The sequence below is a fragment of the Eumetopias jubatus genome, unplaced genomic scaffold (assembly GCF_037043125.1).
Source record: "Eumetopias jubatus isolate StellerSeaLion01/CBP00866 unplaced genomic scaffold, mEumJub1_p1.0 scaffold_16, whole genome shotgun sequence".
Taxonomy (NCBI): Eukaryota; Metazoa; Chordata; class Mammalia; order Carnivora; family Otariidae; genus Eumetopias; species Eumetopias jubatus.
Genome location: NW_028274822.1, coordinates 59,090,519 through 59,118,477, shown reverse-complemented (window position 1 = coordinate 59,118,477; position 27,959 = coordinate 59,090,519). Strand labels below are relative to the sequence as shown.

The following is a 27,959-nucleotide window of genomic DNA, read 5'->3' as shown; positions in this document are numbered from 1 at the left end:
CACGTGGCTCACTGCCACTGGACGCCTGTAGCAAAAGAACAACTTTCCTCATCAAATGTACAGTTAAGATAGATAGATTGATTGATTGACTGATTTGACAGAGAGATCATAAGTAGGCCTGGCGGCAGGCAGAGGCAGACAGAGAAGCAGGCTCTCCGCTGAGCAGGGCAGTCCTTTTTTTTTTTTTTTTTAAGATTTTATTTATTTGTCAGAGAGAGACACAGCGAGAGAGGGAACACAAGCAGAGGGAGAGGCAGAGGGAGAAGCAGACTTCCCGCAGAGCAGAGAGCCCGTTTCAGGGGCTCGATCCCAGGACCCTGGGATCAGAACCTGAGCTGAAGGCAGACAATTAAGGACTGAGCCACCCAGGCGCCCCATGGGCAGTCCTTCTTGAAATGAATTCTACCCCCCAAATTCCTTAGATCTCTCGTTCCATTAAGTCACTCAGGCTGGCAACCTGTCCTCTTGAATTCTTCCCTCTCTAAATCCTCCTGTCCGCTAGGCTTTCAGAACGTAGATTCTGTGAAATAACACTGATTCTACCGTAAGGGGATAGCCTATGGCTCTCAATTCTAACAACATAACCCTGTGAGACTCACTGTGGGAGAGCGAGGAGTGATTTTCTTACCTTGACCTTCCTATAACTCCTTCCAACCATCAGATAGTTCTCCTGAGGCTCGCAGAACAAGGAGAATGTTAAGTATTTCATTTCAAAGTTTCCCCCTTATTGGAATAAAGCATTTGAAAAAGCAGAGAGCAAACTGCTAAAGAGCCTTTGTTTCAACACAACCCACAGGGACATCCAGAGAGAAGGGGACATGGTTCCTTTAAACTATAACTTCACTAGACAGAAATGTCAAACTTATTCTGGTGTTACTATGCTGAAGTTAACAAAAAGCATGACACACTCATTTCAATTTTTTATTAAAATACTCTTTTGCTTATAGGGACAACCAAAGAAAAAATACATAATTCTGTATGTTGTAGATCATGTGAAATACAATTAACATAGACTCTGGGGAATGTAAAATAGATTTTTAAAATCTTCAAAGAAGCTTTTGCAAAAACAAACTTTAAATATGTGGCTTATTTATATTTACCTCATTTTTCAGAAGTCTGAGTTTCTTTTCTCTATTTTGATGCTACTCTGCTTTATAAGTAATTGTTCCAATATTCTAATATCTTACCAATTTTGTTTTCTGAATCTTTAGAAATAGTTTTTTTTAAATGAAAGCCTCTCTTTATAGCATTCTATGTAAACAAAGACTTGCTTTATTTGAATTATCATTTGATTTGGTGCCACTATTTTGAGTACAATTTCTGCAATAATTTGATGCTAATTGGGGTGGGGAGGGACAAAAAACTAATTAGGAGGAAAGAACTTTTTATATATGGCTTATATAATACCTACTATTTCAGTTCTTTTTATCTAGTTATAAAAAAGTTAACAACCTAATTTTTCATTTAAAAAAAGAAAGAATTTTTACCAGAGCTTCAATATAGAAGTGAATTGTACTTAGAATAGTAATAAAAGGTCTAAATTTTAGTGGGGCTACTGATTTCTCAAATGTTATATTTTTAATTTGGAAAACATTGTTGTTCAAAATCTGAAATACATTATAAACTGGAAATGGAATCTTTTAGGTGAACTCTGTCTTTCAACCCCATCATAAACCACAAAAACTAAGTAAAATTGAATATAAAATTTACCATTACATTTGGGGTAATTTCTATTGGGAGAAAAAGATAAAAGGAAAACCAGATCAAAAACAACATGGTTCAAGAAATTACCCTCCCAGTATAGGGGCAAAAGAGATATTACATTTGAAAATTTAATAACAAGAGCCTAATCAAGGTGATAAATGCAGTTAAAAAACATTTGTTGACATATTTAAGGCAACATTAAGCAGGCTGTCAATAAACAAAAAACGATTTCTTTATTCATAGGTATGAAATTACTTTGAGGAATAGCAAAGTGGAAATGAAGAAGCTGGATGCAGATTCTTTTAAAACTTTCTCTTTTTTAAGTTTAAAAGGTTTTAAGAAAACCTTTAGCTTTATAGGCATTAATGAGGAAGGGGAGCTAAAATGTTTTCAAGGCACTTTTAAACAGAGGCATTCTAGATAAAAGGAAGAAAAAGATATCCCAATGTTTTCCTATTTTAAAAATACATACAAGAGCTAAATTTTAGCCTTTTTTTTGAAAAGCCAAAAGTTTTTGAAAAGGCTAAAGTACCTTGAGTATTCATTAGAGTTGTCTGAAAGAACAGAAAAGGTATTAAGGCTTTAGATTTTATGACAGTTAATCATGATATTACATATGATCTTGTAACTACTATTCATATAATGAATACAAAGTTTCTAAGAGCATTAGCTATTTTTATGTACTAAAATATTTAGACATATAAAAAGATATTTCTACAAGTTACTCGTAATTCATAATGTACTGAAGAAATTAATAATTTTGTAAAATTAAGAGTCTCTGTAATATAAATATTTATGTTTTAGATTCATGCTTGAAGACTGGGATTTTATTATGATGAAGGGTACATAGTATTTAAGTTTATCATTATTGAAACATGTAAAACAGAACAGTCTACAGTTAACATCATCTTGAACAGATCTCTTTTTCATTTCATAATCTTAACCTCCCACTGTAGGATTATATTTGTTTAATAAGAACATTCAATCCAGACAGAAACCTAAAGGAAAGATTACAATATAATAAAATAATTAATGTAAATAGTTTTAGGTTTGTTTCCCATAAAAATTGCTAGCACTTTCAACCCTCCCTGCTCATACCCATTAAGTTTCTTCTTTATCCCCTATCACTCATCATTGGGGAACATGGCTCTGCCCATGCTAAGGCTGAGTGGGCTCGTTCTCTCTACCCAGCAGCATGCCTTGCCATCTCTGTACAATGGGACAAGCCATTTCCCTAGTGCTCTAAGTAGCGTCTGATTTGGCAGGCATTTCCCATTCCTAGTGCTCTTTAAGCTGGTACCTTAAGTCAGAGAAATGCTTTAACTTTCTCATTACTTACTTAGCAGAATATTTAAGGCAGTGATATAGGTGTGCCTTGAAATTCTTGTTCAAAATTCTTTTATCACTACCTACATCAGTCCTTTGGGCAAGGGGGTGTAAGAGAAGGAGAAACTTTCCCCAAAGTTCTGTCAACATGTGTATTACAGGATGGATTCTACTGTATAAAAGTTTTAAACTGTAAAACGTATTAAGCATTTACTTTCTAAAACCAACATTACAAGGTTTGAAATTAAGCTTTTAATGGTGATTTTTATGTGAGTTCTCAGGGTGATATATTTGAATATCTAGATAAAGGAGATAAATGAGTCAAGGCACAGTGAATGAAGTCTAGCGTACAACTGGAAAAACTCAGTGTCCCAGTAGTAGTAAATGAAGAAATCATAACTTACATTAACATGCTCTAACACTTTCAAAACCAAAGGATTTTGGAATGCTAGAAAAAAATGACATCAGGCTTTATGTCAGAGACCTCAGATCTTTCAAGGAATTCTCTGTGTATTTGCTTCTCATACGACCAAAGTTGTAAATGTATATGGGGAAGGGGCTTATTGCCAGTGGGCTATAAAATCAACCAGAGCAGTTATAATTTAACACATTACTGCATTTGTCATACTTCAACTCAGTCCAAATTCTTTATATCTTCTTAACCTGCTGGCATTCTGGTGCAACCAGTAGACCTCACCAAATAGCTTTTTATATCTTTCTTCTTGACTAAATTGCTTTGGTTTGCATTCTTCTCCTTTAAAACATGCAGTTCATACATTTGACAGTTTTACTACCATAGTCGATGCACTCTGGACCAATGCACTCACAGCAGGCGTTATGGAACCAGCGATATTTGGATGCTCCCATGGACTCACAGGATATTTTACACTGATGTATGGACATGCAGTCATCAAAATAAACCACAGTACACATGTGTTCTGAAAAATAAAAAATTAAGAGCTCAGAGCAAGAAAGAGGTAAAGCAGGAAATGCTTTAATACCTGGCTGATATTAATAGATATTCTTAGTTCCCTTACTGCTATTCTGCATAGGACAATGGATGAGGTGTAGGAAAAAAGATCACATATGTTAATTATATTGAGAAGGAAGTCAGAGTCCCCCACTCCAGCTGAAGAAGGTAAAGGGGCTTCCTTAGATTCTAGACTTTGATCTCAAAGTTAAGGTTACTGGGCTTAACATTTGATATGCTTCAGAGCTGTGACTTTTAAATTGGGGATTTCTGATAAGATTTCCTTAGAGGAGAGAATTCTCCAGCTAAAAGAAGTTTGAAAAATAATGATCTAGGGGCACATGGGTGGCTCAGTAGGTTGAACGTCCAACTCTTGACTTTGGCTCGTGAGATTGAGCTCCACAGTCCGGCTCCATGCTAGACATGGAGCCTGCTTAAGATTCTCTCTCTCTCTCTCTCAAAAAAAAAAAAAAAAGATTCTTTCTCTCCTTCTTCCTCTGCCCCTCACCCTTTTCACTCCCTCTCTAAAAAAAAAAAAAAAAAAAAAAAAATACTGTTCTAAAGTTATACTGAGAATTTACAATAAAATAAAGCAAACAATTCAAATGATGCAAAGTGGTTAGCAACACGTGGCACAATTCAGCACTGGCTATTAAAAAATACTCTTATTATCAGTAGCGATTTCTAGTCTTGCTTTTCAACACAACTATTTTTGATTGTTTCAATTTTCAGTTCTCCTGGTAGTTAATGCCACCTGATGACCGTGGTAGGAGAATAAGGTACATGAAATAAATAAAAAACAATAAAAACCATTAATTGAGAGTGTATGATTAAAGTCTGTTATTTTACAGAGCCATTTACAGAACTGATAAATCACCAGGGGTGTGAATAGTAAGGAAAGGATTAATGAAAAAATCTGGACTTGTATTAGGAAGAAGAATTAAAAGCAAAGTTACCAGGTAACAAAATAAGGAAACTCACAAGGACATCAGTGTAGTGTGCATGGGGAATGGAGTGGAGGCAAGCCCACTGCAGTGAATGGTTAGCATCAGGAGACAACAGAACCACTACTGAATATCAGGTCAAAACGGAAAACAGGGAGGCCAGTATAGCACGAGACCAGGCAGACTAGGGATTGGCAGTGAGCAGGACAGGGGAGCTTTGAATCTCAGGTGATTACCAACTTCCTTTCATTTATTTATTCAACAAGTATTTACTGAACACCTACTAAGGAATAATAGCCATTAGGACTCAAAGAGTAACCAGAGAATCCAAGGAACTAAGTAGAAAATGGTAGACCTAGAAGTTAAAAACAGACAACAAATCGAAAAATAAATACGGGGAGAAGGTAATTATAGGAATAGGAGGCAGTTTATTCCACCTGGGAGCAAGGGGTACCTAGAGAAGATGTCAAAGAGGAAAAATTTTAACTCTGTCTTGAAAGATAGTTGGTATTTCCAGGAAACTTGGCTGCCTGGTAATTATTTCATTAAATTAAATAATATTTGAACAAAATTTATGAATTATTTAATATCTATTATGTAGATTATATTTTAATGGGGAACCTGGTAGCAAAATATCTGAATAAGGCACACTCCATATATTTCTGATCTTTTCCAAAATCTAGAATTTGTCTTTTAAGGTAGTTTAACAAAAAAAACCCAATAAGAATTCTTAATCTGAGTATCATTAACAAATGTTGTTTTGCTTTTACTACTGATGTCCAAAGTTCATACTATTTCACATAGGCAGGACTGTAATAGAGGGCACAACAAAAAGCCAAATAAAAAAAGTATAGGGGCGCCTGGGTGGCTCAGTTAAGCGTCTGCCTTTGGCTCAGGTCATGATCCCAAGGTGCTAGGATCAAGCCCCACGTCAGGCTCCCTGTTCAGTGGGGAGTCTGCTTCTCTCTCTCTCCCTCAGCCCCTGCTCATGCTCTCTCTCTCACATAAAATCTTTACAAAAAGAGTACAAATTATACTATTTATGTATAATTCATCTCATATTTTAAGAAATAACTGCAATTTTCATAATTGCCTTATTTTTCCACAGTAAAATTGTGCAGAGGCTTTTACTTGAAAATATCAAAGACTTTATAAAAGTTACATACCCTGTACATTCCAAAATTAAGGAATGACTCATTCTCACTGATAAGCATTCTTTAATATGCTTCTCAAAGTTATATAAGCCATTCTTCCGTTTAGTTCCCCTTCTGACCAAGAGTACTGGAGTTAGTTTATACCTGAAAATTAGATATCTGTAATATCAACTTGCCCATAAAGAAATTTAACTGATGACCTTGGCATCCTTTGTACTGCCAGTGCTATTACAAAAACGTGACTTCTTGGGACTGTCTGAATGTTATCTGACAGTGAGCAATACCATATTAAGCAAGCAGCACTGCTGCTATCTTATGGAAAGAACAATTAAAGCCTAACACAAATAAACATCAAAATTAGAACCAGGTTATCTACCTTCCAACACAATCTCTATCACTGAGTGGTGACAATATGCTTGACATACCTCCTTATCTACTTAAAGACTGGGGTTATTAAAGTCCATAATTTACTTAAGACTAGATAAACTCAAAGCCAAAAACTGCTCTAAAACGTAATAGAAGCACACAGTAAGTGAGAGGGCAAGATAGAAAGTCAACTGTGGGTAGTTACCTTTGTCACTGGAATAAGGTGCGTGAACATTATTGCTAGGAACAGACACATTTTGATGGTGTGGCTGGTTCACAGTTTCTAAAAATGAAACCAGATTCTCATGATGTGAGAGTTCTTCTGCAACAGGGAAGGAAACGATGTTCCAGTTCAACTGAGTGTCTCCTTCTGTGAGTGCCCGGAAGAGAGAAGGGATTGGCTCATGAAGCTCTTCCACGGTGCTCTTTGAGGTTGGAGGCGTGTCACTATAGTTTCGAGGATTACACATACCTAGGGAAGGAGGAACAAAGAAAATAAAAGTTAATTTTTCTCACTGATTGGAATACCATGCAATATTGTTAGTTAGTGCCTTGAGATCAAAGCTCCAACATATTAAAATTAATTTGCTTCCAACATTATATGTAGATATTTTCCTAACTTTTTTGGCTGAGGGGCCCTAGAAGTGATGACACCCCTATAGCATCGAGCACATCAAGTGCCCAGAGGTTGTTTTCTAAATACCTATCCTTTGCTAAGAGGAACCAGAGCTATATGGAGAAAAGACTGATTCCAGGGCTGGGCCAGGGAAAGTACAAAATGACCCTGGGATACTGTCTATGCCTAAAAGTAAGGAAATGCTCAGTGAATGAGGGGATGTATCCAAAAAACACAGGAAGCAACGAGAAGGGGCTCCCACTGGCCAAAGAGACAATTTTAATATCAAAATAAATAATGATAATGGATTACCCCCTATAAATAAAATAAGAATTAATGAATCTTTATGTTATCAATAAATGAATAAATAAATGAAGGCAAAGCTCCTCCTTTTAGTAGAGTATCCAACTGATAAATGTAGAAGGAATGAAGGAAATAGAAAATTACCAGCTGGCAACTATCACAGAGGTGTTTGATTCAGATGGGAGTTGTCAATGGATGCCAAAGCTGGTGGGTGGAGGTTAGATGAGGAACATATTAAAATACTCTTGGAAAACTCTCTACAAAATACTAACCAATTACAAAAAGGTTAAAGGTGACTTTAATGTAGAAAATCTGGTAGATGCCAATGTGATCAGGAAATCAAATCAATAATATGACCAGTGATGCAACAGGTTGATATGTATCACTTCATGTAATGCATAACTTCATTTCAGTGCTGTTGTTGCCAAGAATGTCTGATTTAAGTATGGTTATCAGTCAACATCAGGTGGATCAAGGTTTAGGGTCATCCTACATAATGTAAAGTCTGTACTCAATGAAACTGTCAAGGGAAAGACCACAGTACTGTTTCAAATTGAATGAGTCTGATCAGACATGACACTTAAATGCATCACATATTCTGGACAGGAACCTGGATCAGAAAAGATATCACAAGAGATACTGCTGAGACAGTTGGCGAAATATGAATGAGGTTTGTGGATTGGGTGGCAGTGTCGTAACAATGTTGGCTTCCTTACTTGGAGGGTGCATGCCAGTTATGTAGGAGAATGTTCTCATTGGAAAATACAGACTGGAACATTTAGGAGTGATGGGCTATCATGTATAAAGCTTGATTTCTTAAGGTTCAAAAAAGGATGAATGATCATGCATGTTTGGGGGGCGTGTCTGAAGGGAGAGGAAGCAGTAATGAACAACGGAACAAATTCAATAAAATGTTAGTAACTGGGGAATCTAGGTGAGGGGATATAGGAGTCTTTCCCCTTCTGGCAGATTTTCTCTACATTTGAAAATTATTTCAAAATGAAAAAATAATCTTAAAAAGGGAAAATGGCAGAAGAAAATTAGGGATAGTGACGATAGAGAACTCTTTCGGGGTGTTTTGCTGAGGAGAGCTGAGAGGAGAGAGCTGAGAAAATGCTTAATCAGCCCCAATCTTCGGGCTATTCCAGCTGATGTTATGTGGAGCAGAAGGGAGCTACCCAGAACACAGGTTCATGAGCTAATTAAACGATTATTACTGTTTTAAGCCACTATGTTTTGGGGTATAATGTTTAGTAGCAATAATAACTGGAAAGGAGCCCTATGGATTTCCTTTTGTGAATGATACTTTTAAAAATTAAATTATACTTCATTTTGGTTTAGTATTTATTAGGCCTAATATGGAGTTTTTCTTTTTCCTCAGACTAAAATTTTGAAAAGTTAAACCAAATTTATAAATTCTGACATTTTATAAATTTAGGCAGAAGGAAAAATCACCTCATGTTTTCCACATGACACTTTATTACTTTAAGGAACATGGCAAGAGCTGAGGATAAGGTTGTGCAGACTCTTCATAAAATCTTTCATTACATATGAACTTTAACGATTTTGACTGTGAAACAGAATCATGAATTAAAGGGTCAAATCTGACTCCTTTATTCACAAAAGAGGAAGTAGGCCCAGATAAATTAAATGATTTGTCCACTGTTATATAATCTAGGATTAGAGCCAAGTTTATGAATCAGTCTGATTTAATATGTGCTGCTCATTTTAATAACCACATTCTATAAATAATCATTAAATGGTGGCACTGAAAAGTGAATAATACTTAGAATATGTGAATTATACAAATATACATAATATATTCTTCTGCCAGACTTTATAATGAATGAAAATTAGTAATCTGAGACGAGAAAGCAAACAACGGAGTTCAACAGGAGAGCTAAACTCAACATCTACTGAGACTTTAAAGGAACTTCATGGCTAATTACCAGAGATTACATTACAAAAAGTTTTGAGGGGGGAGTTTTGTGCATTTAACAAACTTAGGCCAAAAACATTTGTAATTTAAATCTGAATACATTGCACTAAAATCAGTAAGCATGAAGTAAATGTTTGCTATTTAATATTTTTCCATGGCATTGTTTTAAAGCTTTCATATATCTTTCTCTTTTCAACTAGGATCACGTCCAGAGAGAGCACTAGAGACTCTTCTTGGGCAATGCGGATTTTGACCCTCTCTCTCTTGCCTGAAGCACTCTTCAATTCTGCATTCTTTCAAACATGGTGAGTTATGAAATCTGATCTTCCAATGATATGTGGGATTTCTCCTGCAGAGATATCTCCTTCAGAAAAAGCAACCTTCTGAAATTTCTGGAAATTCTTCAGTTGTCTATATTCATTATGCACAGTGGATCAATTTCTGGGTAGAGAGTTACTAACCACTCACAGTTTAAAACAATTAGTAAAACTTCTCTGGGAAGCATCTATCATCCTCCTGAAGTTTATCATTGCTAGCTTTTCTTTAGTTGACTACAGAGATTATTTCTGGAGCTCTCATTTCTTTCCAGGATCATTTTCTTGAGGGAGTTGGTTACTTTGTGGCATGCTGTCACTACACTGAAATTTAAAAACTAATTATACTAAAATTTTAAAGACACTGGCTCCGCACATGACAGAGAGTCCCCAAATCAGGAAACCAATGGCAACAACTGAAAAGGCAAGCATTTCAAATCCTTTAAGTGCATAGAACTTTGTTTTTCTAATGTGTACTTAATTCTTTCATATCTGACCTGTTGTCATAACTTTGAAAACTAAGGTTATGTTAAAGTAGACTTTACTTGATGAAAACCACATTTTAGGGTAGAAATTAAGACTAAGGGGAAAAAGGTATTACTTTCCTTAATGAAGGTGCATGGTTAAACAGCAACAACCAAGAGTCCAGAAAAATGTATAATAAAAAGAAAAATTCCTTTCCACTCCTTTCAACCCTAACTCCACTCTCCAGACACAGCCACTTTAAAAGTCTATTCTTAAGTTTGTCTGGTGGTTACCTCTATGAGAATTTAAATAAAAATGATTAATTTACCAAAAGCAGTAAAAACATCTTTAGATCTTATCTATTAATCCTCTTATATGAGAGATGAAATTAAAGTTCATTTATACTAACCCTCTCTCCTGTATTTCTAGTAATTGTATTATTCTAATACCATAATTTGTTTCCTTTGCAATCTTAAATATACTTAAACTTCTGATTTTTATTCCACATGTCTTAATTCCCTTATTTGCAGATAAGGATGCAGGTGTCTTTCCCACTTTCCACCCAACTTCTCCTAACTTATGTTGACAAACTTAATAACTATGTTCTGTTGCGTAAATACAATGAAAACTTCTTGTCTTACTATAAGCTGATTCTAAAAGTTGAAAACAAGCAAACAGCAGTTTACCTTAACATGACCCCATGAATATTGTTCACTGTAAAACAGAAAGTATGATAGGATTTCCTTGCCCAATGCCATATTAGCAGAGGAAAATATTTAATTTTAAGATAAAATGAACTTTTCCATGAACTCCATAAAATACTGAAAATCAGCTATTTCACATAGCATTGACCTATTGGTCTTCTTGCCAAAAAATATAAAACCTGAATCCATTCAAACTTTAACAGCTAGCTTCAAATTACTGGTAATACAGAAAGGCAGAGGAACAAGTTAAACGACAACCTCAAGGAAGTAAACAGTCAAATCCTGAATGTGGGATATTCTACAGGCAAAGTGTTTCTTCAATATGTCAAATGGCATGAGAAAACACAACAACACACAACCAGATACCATGCAAGGATCTTGTTTGGATCAATTTGAACATATCAAATATACAAATACATTTTTGAGACAAATGGAGAAACTTGATTATGAACTGGAATGTTAGATTATACCAAGAAATTATTGTTAATCTTATAGGTTTCCTAATGACATTATTATTAAAAAAGTAAATGTCTTTATTTTCTTTTAGAGATTGAAACTGAAGGATGCAGATGCATTATTTACTGTCTATAATTTGCTTTTAAATATTTATATGCCAAGTCAGAAAAAAGTGGATAGATGAAACAAATGTGGTGTACTTTTTTATAACTGTTGAATCCAGTGATGGGTATATAAGAATTCGCCATTTTATTCTCTCTGCTTCTCTGTATATGTGAATACTTTCATAATAGCAAACCAACTGTCATATTTAATTCCTAGGACTAACGTTTTCTTGTTGAACTTTTGTATTTTCTTGCTATTTCTATACTTGGAATTTTCTTGGAATGTGTGTGTGTGTACCACAAATAACAAGCTTATAACAAATCCTGAAAAATTATTCTGCTTCTCAATTGTATGCTTGATACCCTATGGAACTCATTTTCTTCTCAGAGAGATACTTCTCAGGGCCCTCACTTACTGCTTCAGGCAGGCTAGTTGTCTCTTAAGCCTCTGTATTATTTATGTTTTTAATTTTCTGTATTTCATGATGTTTCGACATCTCATAAAAAGCTTTCTGGCTGGAGAGAGACTGCTTCCTGGGCTAGTCAATTCTAGGAGCCAGCAAAGGGCTCAGCCAAGAGCAGGCTCTGGATATGCAAACTGATCAGTCCTGAGCCACACCTCCTCCACCAGCCCAAGCAACCCAGGAGGCATGTGCCTAACCAAGCCAGGCCCAGTACTAAGCAACTAGAGACCACCTGCAGAGCCTAGAGCCCCTGGGAATGATTCAAACCAGCCAGACAGAAACTGCTTGCCCTGTCCTGCACTGACTTTCCTGTGGAAGCCTCACTGAAGATTCTGGCCCAGATTTTCCTCTTGCTCCTGTCTTTCTGTCACTTGACAAAAACCTGGTGCTGCTTCTGTGATCCTGCGTGGCATGCGGTGACCCCCTCTCTGAGACCTGTGATTTATAATGAACTTTGTTCCTTGAGCCTTTCCTATGCCTCCTCTGAGGCCACACCTGACTGACCACAGAACAGCCTTCAATGTAGTTATCATCTTATAACTGTCCTTAAATCAACTCCTGGTTAAAGCTATTTCATTCAACCCATGTTCTTCTCTTTCTTGGTCTTCTGCCTTATTATTCATACCAAATCTGGTGTGTGAGAAATAACTTCGAGTTCTTGCTGTCTAAAAATGTTTTTAATTTTACATTCACATCCTTGATCAATAATTTGTCAGTTCAAAGTAATTTTTCAACTGTGCACTTGAGGCATTGGTCAAATGACAGTGATGAGAAGTCTGATGGCTGTGTGATTCTTTTTTTTTTAACTCAGGTTTTTTATTCATGATTTATTTTATTTTTATTTTTTTTAAGTAGGCTCCACACCCAACGTGGGGCTTGAACTCACAACCCTGAGATCAAGAGTCACATGCTCTACCAACTGAGCCAGCCAGATGCCCCAACAGTGTGATTCATATTCCTTGTACATAAACTCTATTGTTATTTCTGAGATCTTTCAGAATATTATTTGACTTGGCAGTAGTAAGACTGTATGAGGCTGTGTCTAGATGTAGGTCTTTTCTCATTAATCTTGCTCAGCATTCTGTAGATTCTTCCAGTCTAAGGATGTGTGTTTTTTTCTCAGCTTTGGAAAGTTTTCTTCTATTATTTCTTTGACAAGTTCTTCCCTCTTACTTTTTATTCTTTCCCAGAGTATCTATTTTTCCTGTCATATTTTCCTTTTTTAAAAAAAACATTTTATTTATTTATTTGAATGAGCAAGAGAAAGAACACAAGCAGAGGGAGCAGCAGAGAGAGGGAGAAGCAGGCTCCTTACTGAGCAGGGAGCCTGATGTGGGGTTCATTCCCAGGACCACAGGATCATGACCTTAGCTGAAGGCAGATGCTTAAACGGCTAAGCCACCCAGGTGCCCCTCTTGTCATTCTCCATCTGTCTGTTTGCTCTATATTTCTACGACATTCCAGTATTATTTTTAACCTCTCTTAACTTACAACTTTTCTAATCAAAATTTAAATTTGCAAATGCTTTCTTTTTCTGTTTTTGACAATACAGATATATTTTCTCAAATTCCTCTAAAATATACCCATTATTTTTTTAAAAGATTTTATTTATTTATTTGACAGAGCGAGAGCACAAGTAGGCAGAACAGCAGGCAGAGGGAGAGGGAAAAGCAGGCTCTCAGCAGAACAGGGAGCCCAACGTGGGGCTCGATCCCAGGACCCTGGGATCATGACCTGAGCCGAAGGCAGACGCTTCACCGACTGAGCCACCCAGGTGCCCCAGCCATTAATTTTTTTAAAGATTTATTTCCTAAAAGACTTTAAATGACACACTGGACCAAATGGACTTCACAGACATATTCAGAACATTCCATCCCAAAGCAACAGAATACACATTCTTCTCTAGTGCCCATGGAACATTCACCAGAATAGATCATATCCTAGGTCACAAATCAGGTCTCAACCGGTACCAAAAGATTGGGATCATTCCCTGCATATTTTCAGACCACAATGCTTTGAAACTAGAACTCAATCACAAGAGGAAAGTCGCAAAGAACTCAAATACATGGAGGCTAAAGAGCATCCTACTAAAGAATGAATGGGTCAACCAGGAAATTAAAAAGAATTAAAAAAATTCATGGAAACAAATGAAAATGAAAACACAACTATTCAAAATCTTTGGGATACAGCAAAGGCAGCCCTAAGAGGAAAGTATATAGCAATACAAGCCTTTCTCAAGAAACAAGAAAGATCTCAAATACACAACCTAACCCTACACCTAAAGGAGCTAGAGAAAAAACAGCAAATAAACCCTAAACCAAGTGGGAGAAGAGAAATAATAAAGATCAGAGCAGAAATCAATGAATTAGAAACCAAAGAACAGTAGAACAGATCAACGAAACTAGGAGCTGGTTCTTTGAAAGAATTAACAAGATTGATAAAGCCCTGGCCAGACTTATCAAAAAGAAAAGAGAAAGGACCCAAATCAACAAAATCATGAATGAAAGAGGAGAGATCACAACCAACACCAAAGAAATACAAACAATTATAAGAACAACTATATGCCAGCAGATTAGATAATCTGGAAGAAATGGATGCATTCCTAGAGATGTATCAACTACCAAAACTAAACCAGGAAGAAATAGAAAACCTGAACAGACCTATAACCACTAAGGAAATTGAAGCAGTCATCAAAAATCTCCCAACAAACAAAAGCCCAGGGCCAGATGGCTTCCCAGGGGAATTCTACCAAACATTTAAAGAAGAACTAATACCTATTCTTCTGAAACTGTTCCAAAAAATAGAAATGGAAGGAAAACTTCCAAACTCGTTTTATGAGGCCACCATTACCTTGATCCCCAAACCAGACAAAGACCCCATCAAAAAGGAGAATTACAGACCAATATCCTTGATGAACACGGATGCAAAAATTCTCACCAAAACACTAGCCAATAGGATCCAATAGTACATTAAAAGGATTATTCACCACGACCAAGTGGGATTTATCCCTGGGCTGCAAGGTTGCTTCAACATCCGCAAATCAATCAACGTAATACAATACATTAACAAAAGAACGAACAAGAATCATATGATCCTCTCAGTAGATGCAGAAAAAGCATTTGACAAAGTACAGCATCCTTTCTTGATCAAAACTCTTCAGAGTGTAGGGATAGAGGGTACATACCTCAATAACATAAAACCCATCTATGAAAAACCTACAGCGAATATCATTCTCAATGGGGAAAAACTGAGAACTTTCCCCCTAAGGTCAGGAACACGGCAGGGATGTCCACTATCACCACTGCTATTCAACATAGTATTAGAAGTCCTAGCCACAGCAATCAGACAACAAAAAGAAATCAAAGGCATCCAAATCGGCAAAGAGGAAGTCAAACTCTCACTGTTTGCAGACGATATGATACTTTATGTGGAAAACCCAAAAGACTCCATCCCAAAACTGCTAGAACTCAAACAGGAATTCATTCAAGTGGCAGGATATAAAATCAATGCACAGAAATCTGGCATTCCTATACACCAACAACAAGACAGAAGAGAGAGAAATTAAGGAGTTGATCCCATTTACAATTGCACCCAAAACCATAAGATACCTAAGAATAAATCTAACCAAAGAGGCAAAGGACCTGTACTTAGAAAACTATAAAATACTCATGAAAGAAATTGAGGAAGACACAAAGAAATGGAAAAATGTTCCATGCTCATGGAATGGAAGAACAAATATTGTGAAGATGTCAATGCTCCCTAGAGCAATCTACACATTCAATGCAATCCCCATCAAAATACCATCCACTTTTTTCAAATAAATGGGACAAATAATCCTAAAATTTGTATGGAACCAGAAAAGACCCCAAATAGCCAGAGGAATGTTGAAAAAGGAAAGAAAGCTGGCGGCATCACAATTCCGGACTTCCAGCTCCATTACAATGCTGTCATCATCAAGACAGTATGGTACTGGCACAAAAACAGACACATAGATCAATGGAACAGACTAGAGAGCCCAGAAATGGACCCTCAACTCTATGGTCAACTTATCTTTGACAAAGCAGGAAAGAATGTCCAATGGAAAAAAGACAGTCTCTTCAACAAATGGTGTTTGGAAAATTGGACAGCCACATGCAGAAGAATGAAACTGGACCATTTCCTTACACCACACACAAAAATAGACTCCAAATGGTTGAAAGACCTAACTGTGAGACAGGAGTCCATCAAAATCCTTGAGGAGAACACAGGCAGCAACTTCTTCGACCTCAGCCGCAGCAACTTCTTCCTAGAAACATCGCCAAAGGCAAGGGAAGCAAGGGCAAAAATGAACTATTCAGATTTCATCAAGATAAAAAGCTTTTGCACAGCAAAAAAAAACAGTCAACAAAACCAAAAGACAACCGACAGAATGGGAGAAGATATTTGCAAATGACATATCAGATAAAGGGCTAGTATCCAAAATCTATAAAGAACTTATCAAACTCAATACCCAAAAAACAAATAATCCAATCAGGAAATGGGCAGAAGACATGAACAGACATTTTTCCAAAGAAGACATCCAAATGGCCAACAGACACATGAAAAAGTGCTCAACATTGCTCGGCATCAGGGAAATCCAAATCAAAACCTCAATGAGATACCACCTCACACCAGTCAGAATGGCTAAAATTAACAAGTAAGGAAACGACAGATGTTGGTGGGGATGCGGAGAAAGGGGAACCCTACTACACTGTTGGTGGGAATGCAAGCTGGTGCAACCACTCTGGAAAACAGTATGGAGGTTCCTTAAGAAGTTGAAAATAGAGCTACCATACGATCCAGCTACTGCATTATTGGGTATTTACCCCAAAGATACAAATGTAGGGATCCGAAGGGGCACGTGCACCCTGATGTTTATAGCAGCAATGTCCACAATAGCCAAACTGTGGAAAGAGCCAAGATGTCCATCGACAGATGAATGGATTAAGAAGATGTGGCATATATATATACAATGGACATTATGCAGCCATCAAAAGGAATGAGATCTTCCCACTTGCAACGATGTGGATGGAACTGGAGGGTGTTATGCTGAGTGAAATAAGTCAATCAGAGAAAGACATGTATCATATGACCTCACTGATATGAGGAATTCTTAATCTCAGGAAACAAACTGAGGGTTGCTGGAGTGGGGGTGGGTTGGGAGGGATGGGGTGGCTGGGTGATAGACATTGGGGTGGGTATGTGCTATGGTGAGCGCTGTGAATTGTGCAAGACTGATGAATCACAGATCTGTACCTCTGAAACAAATAATGCAATATATGTTAAGAAAAAACAAAAAGAAGAAGATAGCAGGAGGGGAAGAATGAAGGGGGGGAAATTGGAGGGCGAGACGAACCATGAGAGACAATGGACTCTGAAAAACAAACTGAGGGTTCTAGAGGTGAGGGGGGTAGGGGGATGGGTTAGCCTGGTGATGGGTATTGAAGAAGGCGTGTTCTGTGTGGAGCACTGGGTGTTATACACAAACAATGAATCATGGAACACTACATCAAAAACTAATGATGTACTGTATGGTGATTAACATAACAATAAAAATTTAAAGAAAATATAATAAATGTTAATTAAAGTGAAAAAAAAGATTTATTTCCTAAAGATTTCCTCCATGGTCAGTTGATCTGCTGTGTTACCTTGTTCCTCCCTTCAAGGTACTTGTTCTACTTTGCTTGCATGTCTGGTATTAGGCTGGAGACATCTACCTCTCCTGCAATGCCTAAATGAGGAGCGCTTTCTCGCTCGCTCTTTTTTTTTTTTTTTTGGGAGGAGCTTTTGACTCTGGAATGCCAACAACACACCAGAGCTTCTAGTCCTTTCTGGTTAGTTCCTTCAATTTCTCTAGAGAGAATCTCTCCAATTTTTTTTTTAATCTAGGTTATTTGGAACTTCAGAATGAGAGAGGGGGTAGGGTATCAAATCATACAGCTGTTCTTTAGACAGGTCTTCGAATAATCTTGCTATTTTCAGATCCATTTCTCATTCAACATGCCACAAAAGCCAAAGCTGAGCCTGAAGATTCTTTGGGGGGTTAGTTGGGAAGGTCACTCCTAATCCTACCATAACCCCTTATTTTGCATATTATTTTGGTGTTTCTTCCAATCTGTTTACTAAACAGCATGATTCTCCATCTTTCCTTTTAGATATTTCTCCAATTATAATTTCTTCCTCTCTCTTTGCTGTTAAAGTTTACCTCCAGTTGTATTCCTTTATTTCATTTTCAGTGGAGTCTAATATGTACAAGGGAGAATATGCGTGAACACAGACCCGTGTGGAACCAGAAGTCACATTTTCTTTAAGTGTTTGTAAATGTGATGAATCATATTCTCTTTCATTCTCGCTTGTGCTCTGACTCTTGCCCTCTCCCTGTACCCCCTATCTCATCTTTTTTTTCCCCCAGAAACTCTTGTATCCAACTACCTACAGGCATCTCCACTTGAAAACCTTACATGCCCCTCAAACTCAACTGTCCCAGTCATCTTCCCCAACATACCTGGACATTATATAGGCACCCTCTATCTTAGTTCCTGTCACAATACATCTAGCCACACAAGCCAGAAACCCAGAAGCTATTTTGGCTCCCATTTCCCCTCAATTCCTACTCCCAAAGTGTCACCAAGTGTGGTCAAGTTAACCTTCTAGGGGCACTTGGGTGGCTCAGTCAGTTAAGTGTCTGCCTTCGGCTCAGGTCATGATCCTGGGATCAAGCCCTGCATTGGGCTCCCTGCTCCATGGGAAGCCTGCTTCTCCCTCTCCCACTCCCCCTGCTTGTGTTCCCTCTCTCACTGTGTCTCTCTCTGTCAAATAAATAAATAAAATCTTAAAAAAAAAAAAGTTAACCTTCTAATTATTTTTCCGAGGCCACATCTGTTCATCTCCTTTGCTATCACTCCAGACCGAGTCCCCATCAAATTTTGACTAGACCTGGAAACACTGTATTTTGATGTATTTTAAACTCTATCTTCCATTATCCCTCAACAACTCCCTCAGAAAATGCATGTTACTGAATTTTACCATCTGTTATCTTTCCTTTTTGGCTATTATATTCTGTACACTCAGTCATACTTCTTCCTCATTAACCAATAACTTCAATACCTGGATCACTATACCTCATTTCCACCCCTAGACCCACTATCACTCCTGACAATTTCAATATTCACATTGAAGATCCACCTAATACCCTGGTCTTTTGTTGCTAGACCTCCTTAGTGATATGATTTGTAAATCCACCCCACCTCAGTCACTCAACTCATAGGTCTAGCATTGATTCTCCTCTTTCCTCATATCCTAGATCCACTTCAAATAAAATTCTGACAGCTCACCTCCAAAATATCTCCTGAATCTGAGCTGCACCATTTCCACTAATATCAATAATCTAGTCTACTCTGCTATCATCTGTTACTTCAACTACTACAACTGCCTCCTAACTGACCCCCCCACCCTATCTCTTCTCTTCATATCCTAAAGTCCATATTCCACACAGTAGCCAGAATGATCATTTAATGTAATTCTGATATCACCACTGCACATTCTCCAGTTGGTTTCCATTACACGTGGGGTGCAATCCAAACTCCTTTTCATGTCCTCCAAGACCTGTCCCTTACCCACTTCTCTCATTCTTTTCCTTCTACCCTTCCTCTTGATCACCAACATCGAGCCACACTGATCTTTCTATTTTCAACTTTGGATCTTTAGCAATCGCACTTAAAACACTTATATTTTGATATATTCAGTGGTTCACATCAATCTTTTGTTGGTGGTGGTTAACTAAAGTTAATGATTTCTAAAGTTTGTTGGAGATTGATTCTTGTTAGCTCTTTCAAAAATTAGAATTTTCCAGTATTGACAAAAGGAGGAAACAAAAGCTCTTTGAGACTTATCATTCTCTTAAATGTTTTCCCTAAATGAAAGAAAAATGACCAAAAATATTATTAAAAGATGCTTTCTCCCGTGAAACTAATAATATACTATACGTTAACTAAATTGAATTTAAATTTTTAAAACAGATGCTTTCTGCTCTCAGTAAAAATAAAATTATTCTAAACATATCTTGAATTTTTTCTTTTTTTAAAGATTTTATTTATTTGTCGGAAAGAGAGAGAGAGAGAGAAAGCACAAGTAGGGGGAGCAGCAGGCAGAGGGAGAAGCAGGCTTCCCGCCGAGCAGGGAGCCCGAAGCGGGGCTCGATCCCAGAACCCTAGGATCATGACCTGAGCCAAAGGCAGACACTTAACGACTGAGCCACCCAGGCCGCCCCAAGAGTTTTCTTTAAAATACTGAATATATAAATATAATACTCCAGGTATTTTTAAAAAGGATACATTTGAGTAGCAGTTCCCAAAGTATAGTCTAAGAATTTTGTGGAGTCTTCAAGATCCTTTCAGAGGATTCATAGAGTCAAAATAATTTTCATAAGACTTTGTCTGTTTTACAGGTCTGACAACTGCACTGATGGTGCAAAAGCAATGATGGGTATAACACTTGGCACTTTAGCCTGAATCAAGGCAGTGGCACCAAACTGTTACTAGTAGTCACTGTATTCTTCACCACCAAGTACAGTTTTGTTTTGTTTTTAAAAGACCAGTTTCACTTAAGACAATGCTTAATGAAACAATAACAATTATTAATTTCATTAAATGGGGACCCTTGAATGCATGACTTTTTAATATTCTGTGTGATGAACTGGGAAATATGCAGAAAATACTTGCTGCACACTTAGGTGTAACGCCTGTGTCAAGGAAATCAGTTATTGAATTGCAAGCTGAATTATCTACTTTTTCCTTAGAATACTATTTTTACTTAAGAAAAAAATGACTACCAGAAAATCTATGATTATGAAGAATTATGTATCTAGGAGATATTTTATTGAAAATCCATGAAGTGAACAGGCTGCTTCAAGGATGTAACTCACGGTATTGTTGATAATAAAACACAAGTTTTCAAGCAAAAATTAGAATTTGAGAACTTCTGTCTGCCACCATGATTCAATCGTTTCCCAAAACTTACATACTTTTCTAATGAGATTGGTGGTAAAATTAACTAATGTGGGTTTTTTAAATATATATTGTATAATGAATGTGTCAATATTTGGAAAATCTGTATAACTAAGTGAACTCATAATTTCCAAATGACTGATACATGTTACAAAATTATACATGGGTAAAAATTATTCGAAGTTTCAAGACAGACCGATGGATTTTGATGTAACAGAGTATAAAGAATTTTAGAATCTGGTTGTAGATTCTACTTTTGTAACTAACGTTTAAGAAATTGCCACTTGTCCAGTTCTGGTATAGAATCAAAGAAGAATATACATAATTATCTGGAAAAGCTATTAAAAAACTCTTTTCTTCTCCAATTACATAGTTGTGTGAGGATGGATTTTCTTTATATATTTCAACCACAGCAAGAGATCACTAAAGGTTGAATTTTTCAGAGTTTAAAGGGGTTATGAGATTTAAAAAAATTGGGGGGGGGAAACAGCTGCATTAGAAGAACAGATGGAAAGAGACTGTGGCCACTGTAGCTAGATCTCTAAGGCAGAATGTGCCCTACAGTTATCCAGAAAGGGCAATGGGATTCAGAGCATGTGATCTGAATTTTGAGAGGGATATGAGAATGGATGGAAGTTTTCGTCTTTTAGAATATAAGAAGTAAATCAGAATCCCCTGTGGGTATGTATAGTTTTAAAAAGAATCAATACTTAGTTAATACTATAATTATCTGTTCCTGAAAACAAACTCCTATTGTTTTCAAACTACAGATTACAAAGAAAAGGGAAATAATTTGTCTGATGATATGCAGAAGATACAGTGATGCAAAAAAGGACACTAGTGAGACAAATAATGACTGAAACAAAAACAGGGACATGCCATTGTCTAGAGCTGCTTTCCTTAATCTTTTAAAATCCATGCCCTGTTTTTATAAACATAAAAATCCCACCACCATCTGTCCTCTCATGAGTTGTCATAGCAATACAATGCCTCTCAAGGCAGACTCAATGCATAATGCCAAGTATAGCAGGGCAGAGGCAGCTTTAGGAAGGGCTTTAACAATAGAGTCTAAGTATGCAGTTCTCAGCTGGATGGTCTGGCTAAATCCAAGAGAAAATTCAGAGTTCACAGAATACAGCTTTGTGCCCAAGCCCAATTATCTTTACAGAGATCATAAAAAATTAGTAGTTGTAAATAACTATTTATTAAATCCAACATCGTTTACTACCTTAAGAGTGATAATTATAATGGCTACAAACGAAAGCTACTGTGTTACACGATTTTAGAATGACACCGTCTTTGCCTTCATCGTCACAAGAAGCTGAGTAACATATAATGTGTAACATACAAGAAGCCATATAATGTAACACGTCACAGAGCATGGACTTGAAAGCCAGACTACCTGGCTTGAGCCCCGGCTTTCTTCCAGACTAGCTGTCTGACCTAAAGGAGGTCATTTAAACTCTGGTCTGTTTCCTCATCTGTAAACAGATGAGGGATAATAACACCCTCATACTCCTTAGGTTTGTTTTAAGGACTAAATGAATTAATATACGGAAACTACTTGACACATAAAATATGTTATATAAGCATTAGCTATTATTTTTTTAGAAAGTATTCCTTGACTGACTAGATTAACCCAATTTAGACACTGCTACACTGACATTTTAAAGAATTAAAAAATGTTTCACTAGATAAAATTCTTTAGGAAGTCATCTAGTATATATGGAATGCACGGCCTAAGAATCAAGACATCTTGAACTAAAGAAGCACCAAGTTGGGGCACCTGGGTGGCTCAGTTGGTTAAGTGTCTCTGCCTTTGGCTCAGGTAGTGATCCCAGAGTCCTGGGATCGAGCCCCACATCAGGCTCCCTGCTTCTCCCTCTGCCTCTGCCCTTCTCTCTGTCTCTCATGAATAAATAAAATCTTAAAAAAAAAAAACCATCAAGTTACAAATGTCTATAATTAATTCATTCAATAGCAGAATCTCATCAGATCTCCCCAAATTTTACAGTACCACCAAAACTACTGTCCTTTGTTTAATGCATTGATAAACACTTTAAACTTAATTTTTTTGTTTTGACAATGGTAAATCTTCATTGAAAGACATTAAAGACAATATAGATACTAAATAGAAAGCAATACCATGCTTATGGGTAGGAAGATTCAATATTGAAACTATATTAACACTCCAAAAATGTATCTGTAAATTTAGTGTACTTCCAACAAAAATCCTACAAAGGTTTCTTTTAAATAACTCTCTTTGACAATTAGATACATGGATAAAATTTCTTTTATATAGGATCATATTGTCCATGCTATTTTCTTCTATAACCTTTTTTCCCCTCTATAACCTGTTTTTCAAAAAGATTTTATTTATTTGAGAGAGTACACTAGAGAGCACCAGCAGGGGGAGTGTTAGAGGGAGAGGGAGAAACAGGCTCCCCTCTGAGCAGGGAGCCCAACACGGGGCTTGATCCAGAACCCTGAGATCGTGACCTGAGCTGAAGGCAGATGCTTAACCGACTGAGCCACCCAGTCGCCCCTATAAGCTATTTTTAAAAAAGATTTATTTATTTATTTATTTGAGAGAGAAAGAGAGAGAGAGAATGGGGCGGGGGGGGGGAGCAGGGGGAGAGGGAGAGAATTTCAAGCAGACTCCCCAATGAGTGTGGAGCCCGAAGCAGGGCTTGATCCCAAGACCCTGAGATCATGAACTGAGCTGAAATCAAGAGTTGGACGCTTAACCAACTTAGCCTTCCAGGTGCCCCTCTCTACAGCCCATTTTTTAGCAGACTTTTTTGTTTTGTTTTTTACAACAGTTGTACAGAAAAACTGAAAAGATAGTACAGAGTATAATACCCCCACATTTAGTTTCCCCCTATTATTAACATCATATATATAGCATGGTACATTTGTTATAACTAAGGAAGCAATATTGATGCATTATTAAATAATGCCCATACTTAACTCAGATTTCTATAGTATTTACCTAATATCCTTTTCCTGTTCCAAGATCCCATTTGGATGCCACACTGAATTTAGCCATCATGTCTCTTTAGGCTCCTCATGGCTGTGGCAGTTTTTCAATTTTCCTAGTTTTTAATGACTTTGACAGTTTTGAGTAGTACTAGTCAGGTATTTTGCAGGATGTACTACTTTTAGAATTTGTTTGATGTTTTTCTCACAATAAGATTCAGGTTATAGGTTATTGGGAGGAGGACCACAGAGATAAAGTGCTATTTTCATCAAATCAGATAAAATGTACATACTACCAACAAGATTTATGACTGCTTATATTGGCTTGAACTAGTGTATGTCAGATTTCTCCACTGCAAAGTTACTCTTTCCCCACCTTCCTGTTCTGTACCATTCAGAAGGAAGTCACTATGAGTAGCCCATACCTATGAAGGGTGCAGTTATGCTCCCACTCCTTGAGGGCAGAGCATCTACATAGTTATTTTGAATTCTGCCTTAGAGATCTGTCGCTTGTCTTCCACTAGTTAATTTAATTATTTATATCAGTATAGATTCATGAATATTTATTTTATACTCTTGGTTATAATCCATTGCTAATTTATTTTGTTGCTTATTTTTTCCAGCTTTAGCCACCAGGAGCTCTTTCAGTTGGCTCCCCTGTAAAGCTGACACACACATACCAATATGGGTATTTTTTTTTCTTTTTAGCACATCCTTACTTAGCTTTTGGCACTTTAACATGTTCCAGGCTTATATTTGTATTTCCTGCCTCAGTGTTAGAACCAGCTGTTTTTCCAAGGAGTCTGGCTCCTCTTATTGGAGAATGATATTAGAAACCAAGATCTGAGTGCAAAGTGTACTCATGGTACTGGGGCAGGATCCCCTTTTAAAATGTCTTTTTAAAAGGCAGAAGATATATAGGACATATACTACAAACAAACTCAAAGTTCTTTCTTGAATAAAGAAGGTGAACTATGCACATGAGAGATTTTCAAAATCCTTTCAATCAAAGTAGGCCCCTTGCTTTGGCTGGGGCTTATACACAAATATAAAAGCAAAATAACTTCATAATGCAATTCCCAAAACTGTTTTTTTTTTTTTTAAAGATTTTATTTATTTATTTGACAGAGAGAGAGAGAGAGAGAGAGAGAATGCACAAGCAGGAGAAGCTGCAGAGGGAGAGGGAGAAGCAGACTCCCCACTGAGCAGGAAGCCCGATGTGGGGCTCGATCCCAGGACCCTAGGACCACAACCTGAGCCACCCAGGTGCCCTCCAAAACGGTTTTTATGACAACTTAAGGGACTTGTAAATAATAAGCAATTTACTTTAGAAATGTGGGGTCAATGATCATTTCTAAGAATAATGTCCAATGGGTATCACAAAAGAGAATCTTTTTTTTAAAGGTTAATTTGGAATAAAGGTATAGCTATTCAACTTCTCAAAAAAACACCTGAGTTAAGTGATTACTATTCCATTTTGACAAAAAAAATAAGTAAATAAACAATTGCCTAACATAGCTTATTTTGGGGGGAAAAACAGTTTTGGGAATTGCAAATTGTTTTGGTAATTGAAATTGTTCCTGAATGGGACGCCCGGGTGGCTCAGATGGTTAAGTGTCTACCTTCGGCTCAGGTCATGATCTCCAGGTCCTGGGATCGAGCCCCACTTCGGGTTCCCAGCTCAGCGGGGAGTCTGCTTCTCCCTCCCCTTCTGCCTCTCCCCCTGCTTGTGCTCTCTCTGTCCATCTCTCTCAAATGGATAAATAAAAACTTAAAAAAAAAAAGAAATTGTTCCTGAATATTATGCTATGACTCATATTTGATATACCTAACAGATTACAGTAGGCTGAAAGTAAAGGATATTTAATGACTCTCCTTGAAGAAAAATTCACTCTAAAGAAGCTACTATAACTAATAGAAAACCCCTGTGTCCAGGGTGATTTTGAGATTAGCTCCTGGGCTATTTGTCCCAGTGGATAAATTAAATTCAGTTTTGTTACTTACTTATCACTTTTCTAAATCAATAAATTAGCTTTAAAAGTGAACTCTCAATAGGCATATATGACTGTAGTCTTGGGTGTCCTTAAGTACTTGTTGGGTAACAGTTATAAACATCTGAGCCTATCAAACATTTTTAGCAAAATAAAACCAAGTAAAAAAAGTTTATGTCTCTTGACATTATCAATTCTGGCATATGTATGAAATCAATGCAACACTTAGAAAAATTGGATTTGGTGGAGACCATAATTTATCTAAATAATATACATAGTTTTCTTAAATACGATCAATATTTTAAAAGAAAAAATGGAAAATCATATTTGTCAATAAGGATTTAAAAATAAATATTTACTACAGGATACAAAATTAATATACAGAAATCTGTTGCATTTCTATACACTAATAATGATATAGCAGAAAGAGAAATTAAGAAAACAATTCCATTTAAAACTGCACCAAAAAGAATAAAATACCAAGGAATTAACTTAACCAAGGAGGTTAAAGACCTGTACTCTGAAAACTATAAAACACTGATGAAAGAAATTGAAAATGACAAAAACAAATGGAAAGACAAACCATGTATTGGAAGAATTAATGTTATTAAAATGTCCAAACTACCCAAAGCAAAAACAGATTCAGCGCAATCCCTATCAAAATACTAGTAGTATTTTCCACAAAACTAGAATAAATAATCTTAAAATTTGTATGGAACCACCCTTCAAGAGCCAAAACAATCTTGAGAAAGAAGAACAAAGCTGAAGGTATCACAGTCCCAGATTTCAAGACATACTACAAAGCTATAGTAATCAAAATAATACAATACTGGCACAAAAACAGACACATAGATAAATGGAACAGAATACAGAGCCCAGAAATAAACCCACACCTATACGGTCAACTAATCTACAAACACAGAAGGCAAGAATATAAATGGAGGGGCGCCTGGGTGGCTCAGCTGGTTTAAGCATCTGACTCTTGATCTAGGCTCAGGTCATGATCTCAGGGTTGTGAGATTGAGCCCTGCATGGGGCTCTGCACTGGGCATGGAGCCTGCTTAAGTGTCTCTCTCTGCCTCTGTCTCTCCCCCCCTTTCCCTCCTTCCCTCCTTCCCAAAAGAATATAAATGGAAAAAAAACAGTTTCTTCAATAAATAGTGCTGGGAAAACTGCAGCTACATGCAAAAGAATGAAACTGGATCTCTTTCTTACACCATGCACAAAAATAAACTCAAAATGGATGAAAGACTTAAATGTGAGACCTGAAACCAGAAAGCTCCTCAAGGAAAAAACAGGCAATAACCTCTTGGACATTGCCCTTAGAAACATTTTTCTAGATATGTCTCCTGAGGCAAGGGAAACAAAAGCAAAAACAAACTGGTAGAACTACACCAAAATAAAAAGATTTTGCACAACAAAGGAAACCACCAAGAAAACAAAAAGGCAACCTAGCGAATGGGAGAAGATATATGCAAATAAAATGTCTGATAAGGGGTTAATATCTAAAATATATAAAGAACTTATACAACTCAACACCAAAAAAAAAAAAATCCAATTAAAAACGGGCAAGGGACTTGAAGAGACATTTTTCTAAAGAAGACATCCAGATGGCCAACAGACACATGGAAAGATGCTCAAAATCTCCAATCATCAGGGAAATGCAAATCAAAACCACAATGAGGGGGGAGGAGCAAGATGGTGGAGGAGTAGGAGACCTAAATTTTCTCTGGTCCCAGGAATTTAGCTAGATAGGGATAAAACCATTCCGAACACCTATGAACTAAACAGGAGATAGAAGAAAAGAATAGCAGCAACTCTCTGAACTTTCTGGAAGGCAGGACGCACGGAGAAGTGAATCCGAGGCAGATTCGGGAAGATAGATGGCAGGGGAGGGGGCCTCCGTCACCCGCCACTGGCAAATGATAGAGCAGTGGAGCACAAAATCCGAAATTTTAGAAGTCGGCTCTGCTGAGGGACGTCACTCCAGTGGCCAAGTGGGGGGGGGGGGTGGAAACCTCACGGGGACAGTGTGGTCTCGGGACCCTCGGGGTCACAGAAAGACCGGGGGTGCCTGAGTGCGACAGAGCTCCCAGGTATCGGAGCGGGGAAGCCAGCTGTAAAAATGGAGCCAAGG

General features: G+C 37.2%; 1 protein-coding gene across 1 annotated transcript in view; it reads right to left on the bottom strand.

Moving 5' to 3' along the window:
* Nucleotides 1–2,436: 2,436 nt before the first annotated feature.
* Nucleotides 2,437–27,959, bottom strand: part of TWSG1 (twisted gastrulation BMP signaling modulator 1) — a 70,486-nt gene continuing 44,963 nt past the window's right edge. Inside the window, exons 4-5 of the mRNA XM_028123966.2 lie at nucleotides 6,670–6,936; nucleotides 2,437–3,968 (exon numbers count right to left, since the gene is read on the bottom strand). Coding sequence (XP_027979767.1) covers nucleotides 3,787–3,968; nucleotides 6,670–6,936 — 449 coding nt within the window. The 3' untranslated portion in view covers nucleotides 2,437–3,786. The remainder of the gene's footprint in view (nucleotides 3,969–6,669; nucleotides 6,937–27,959) is intronic.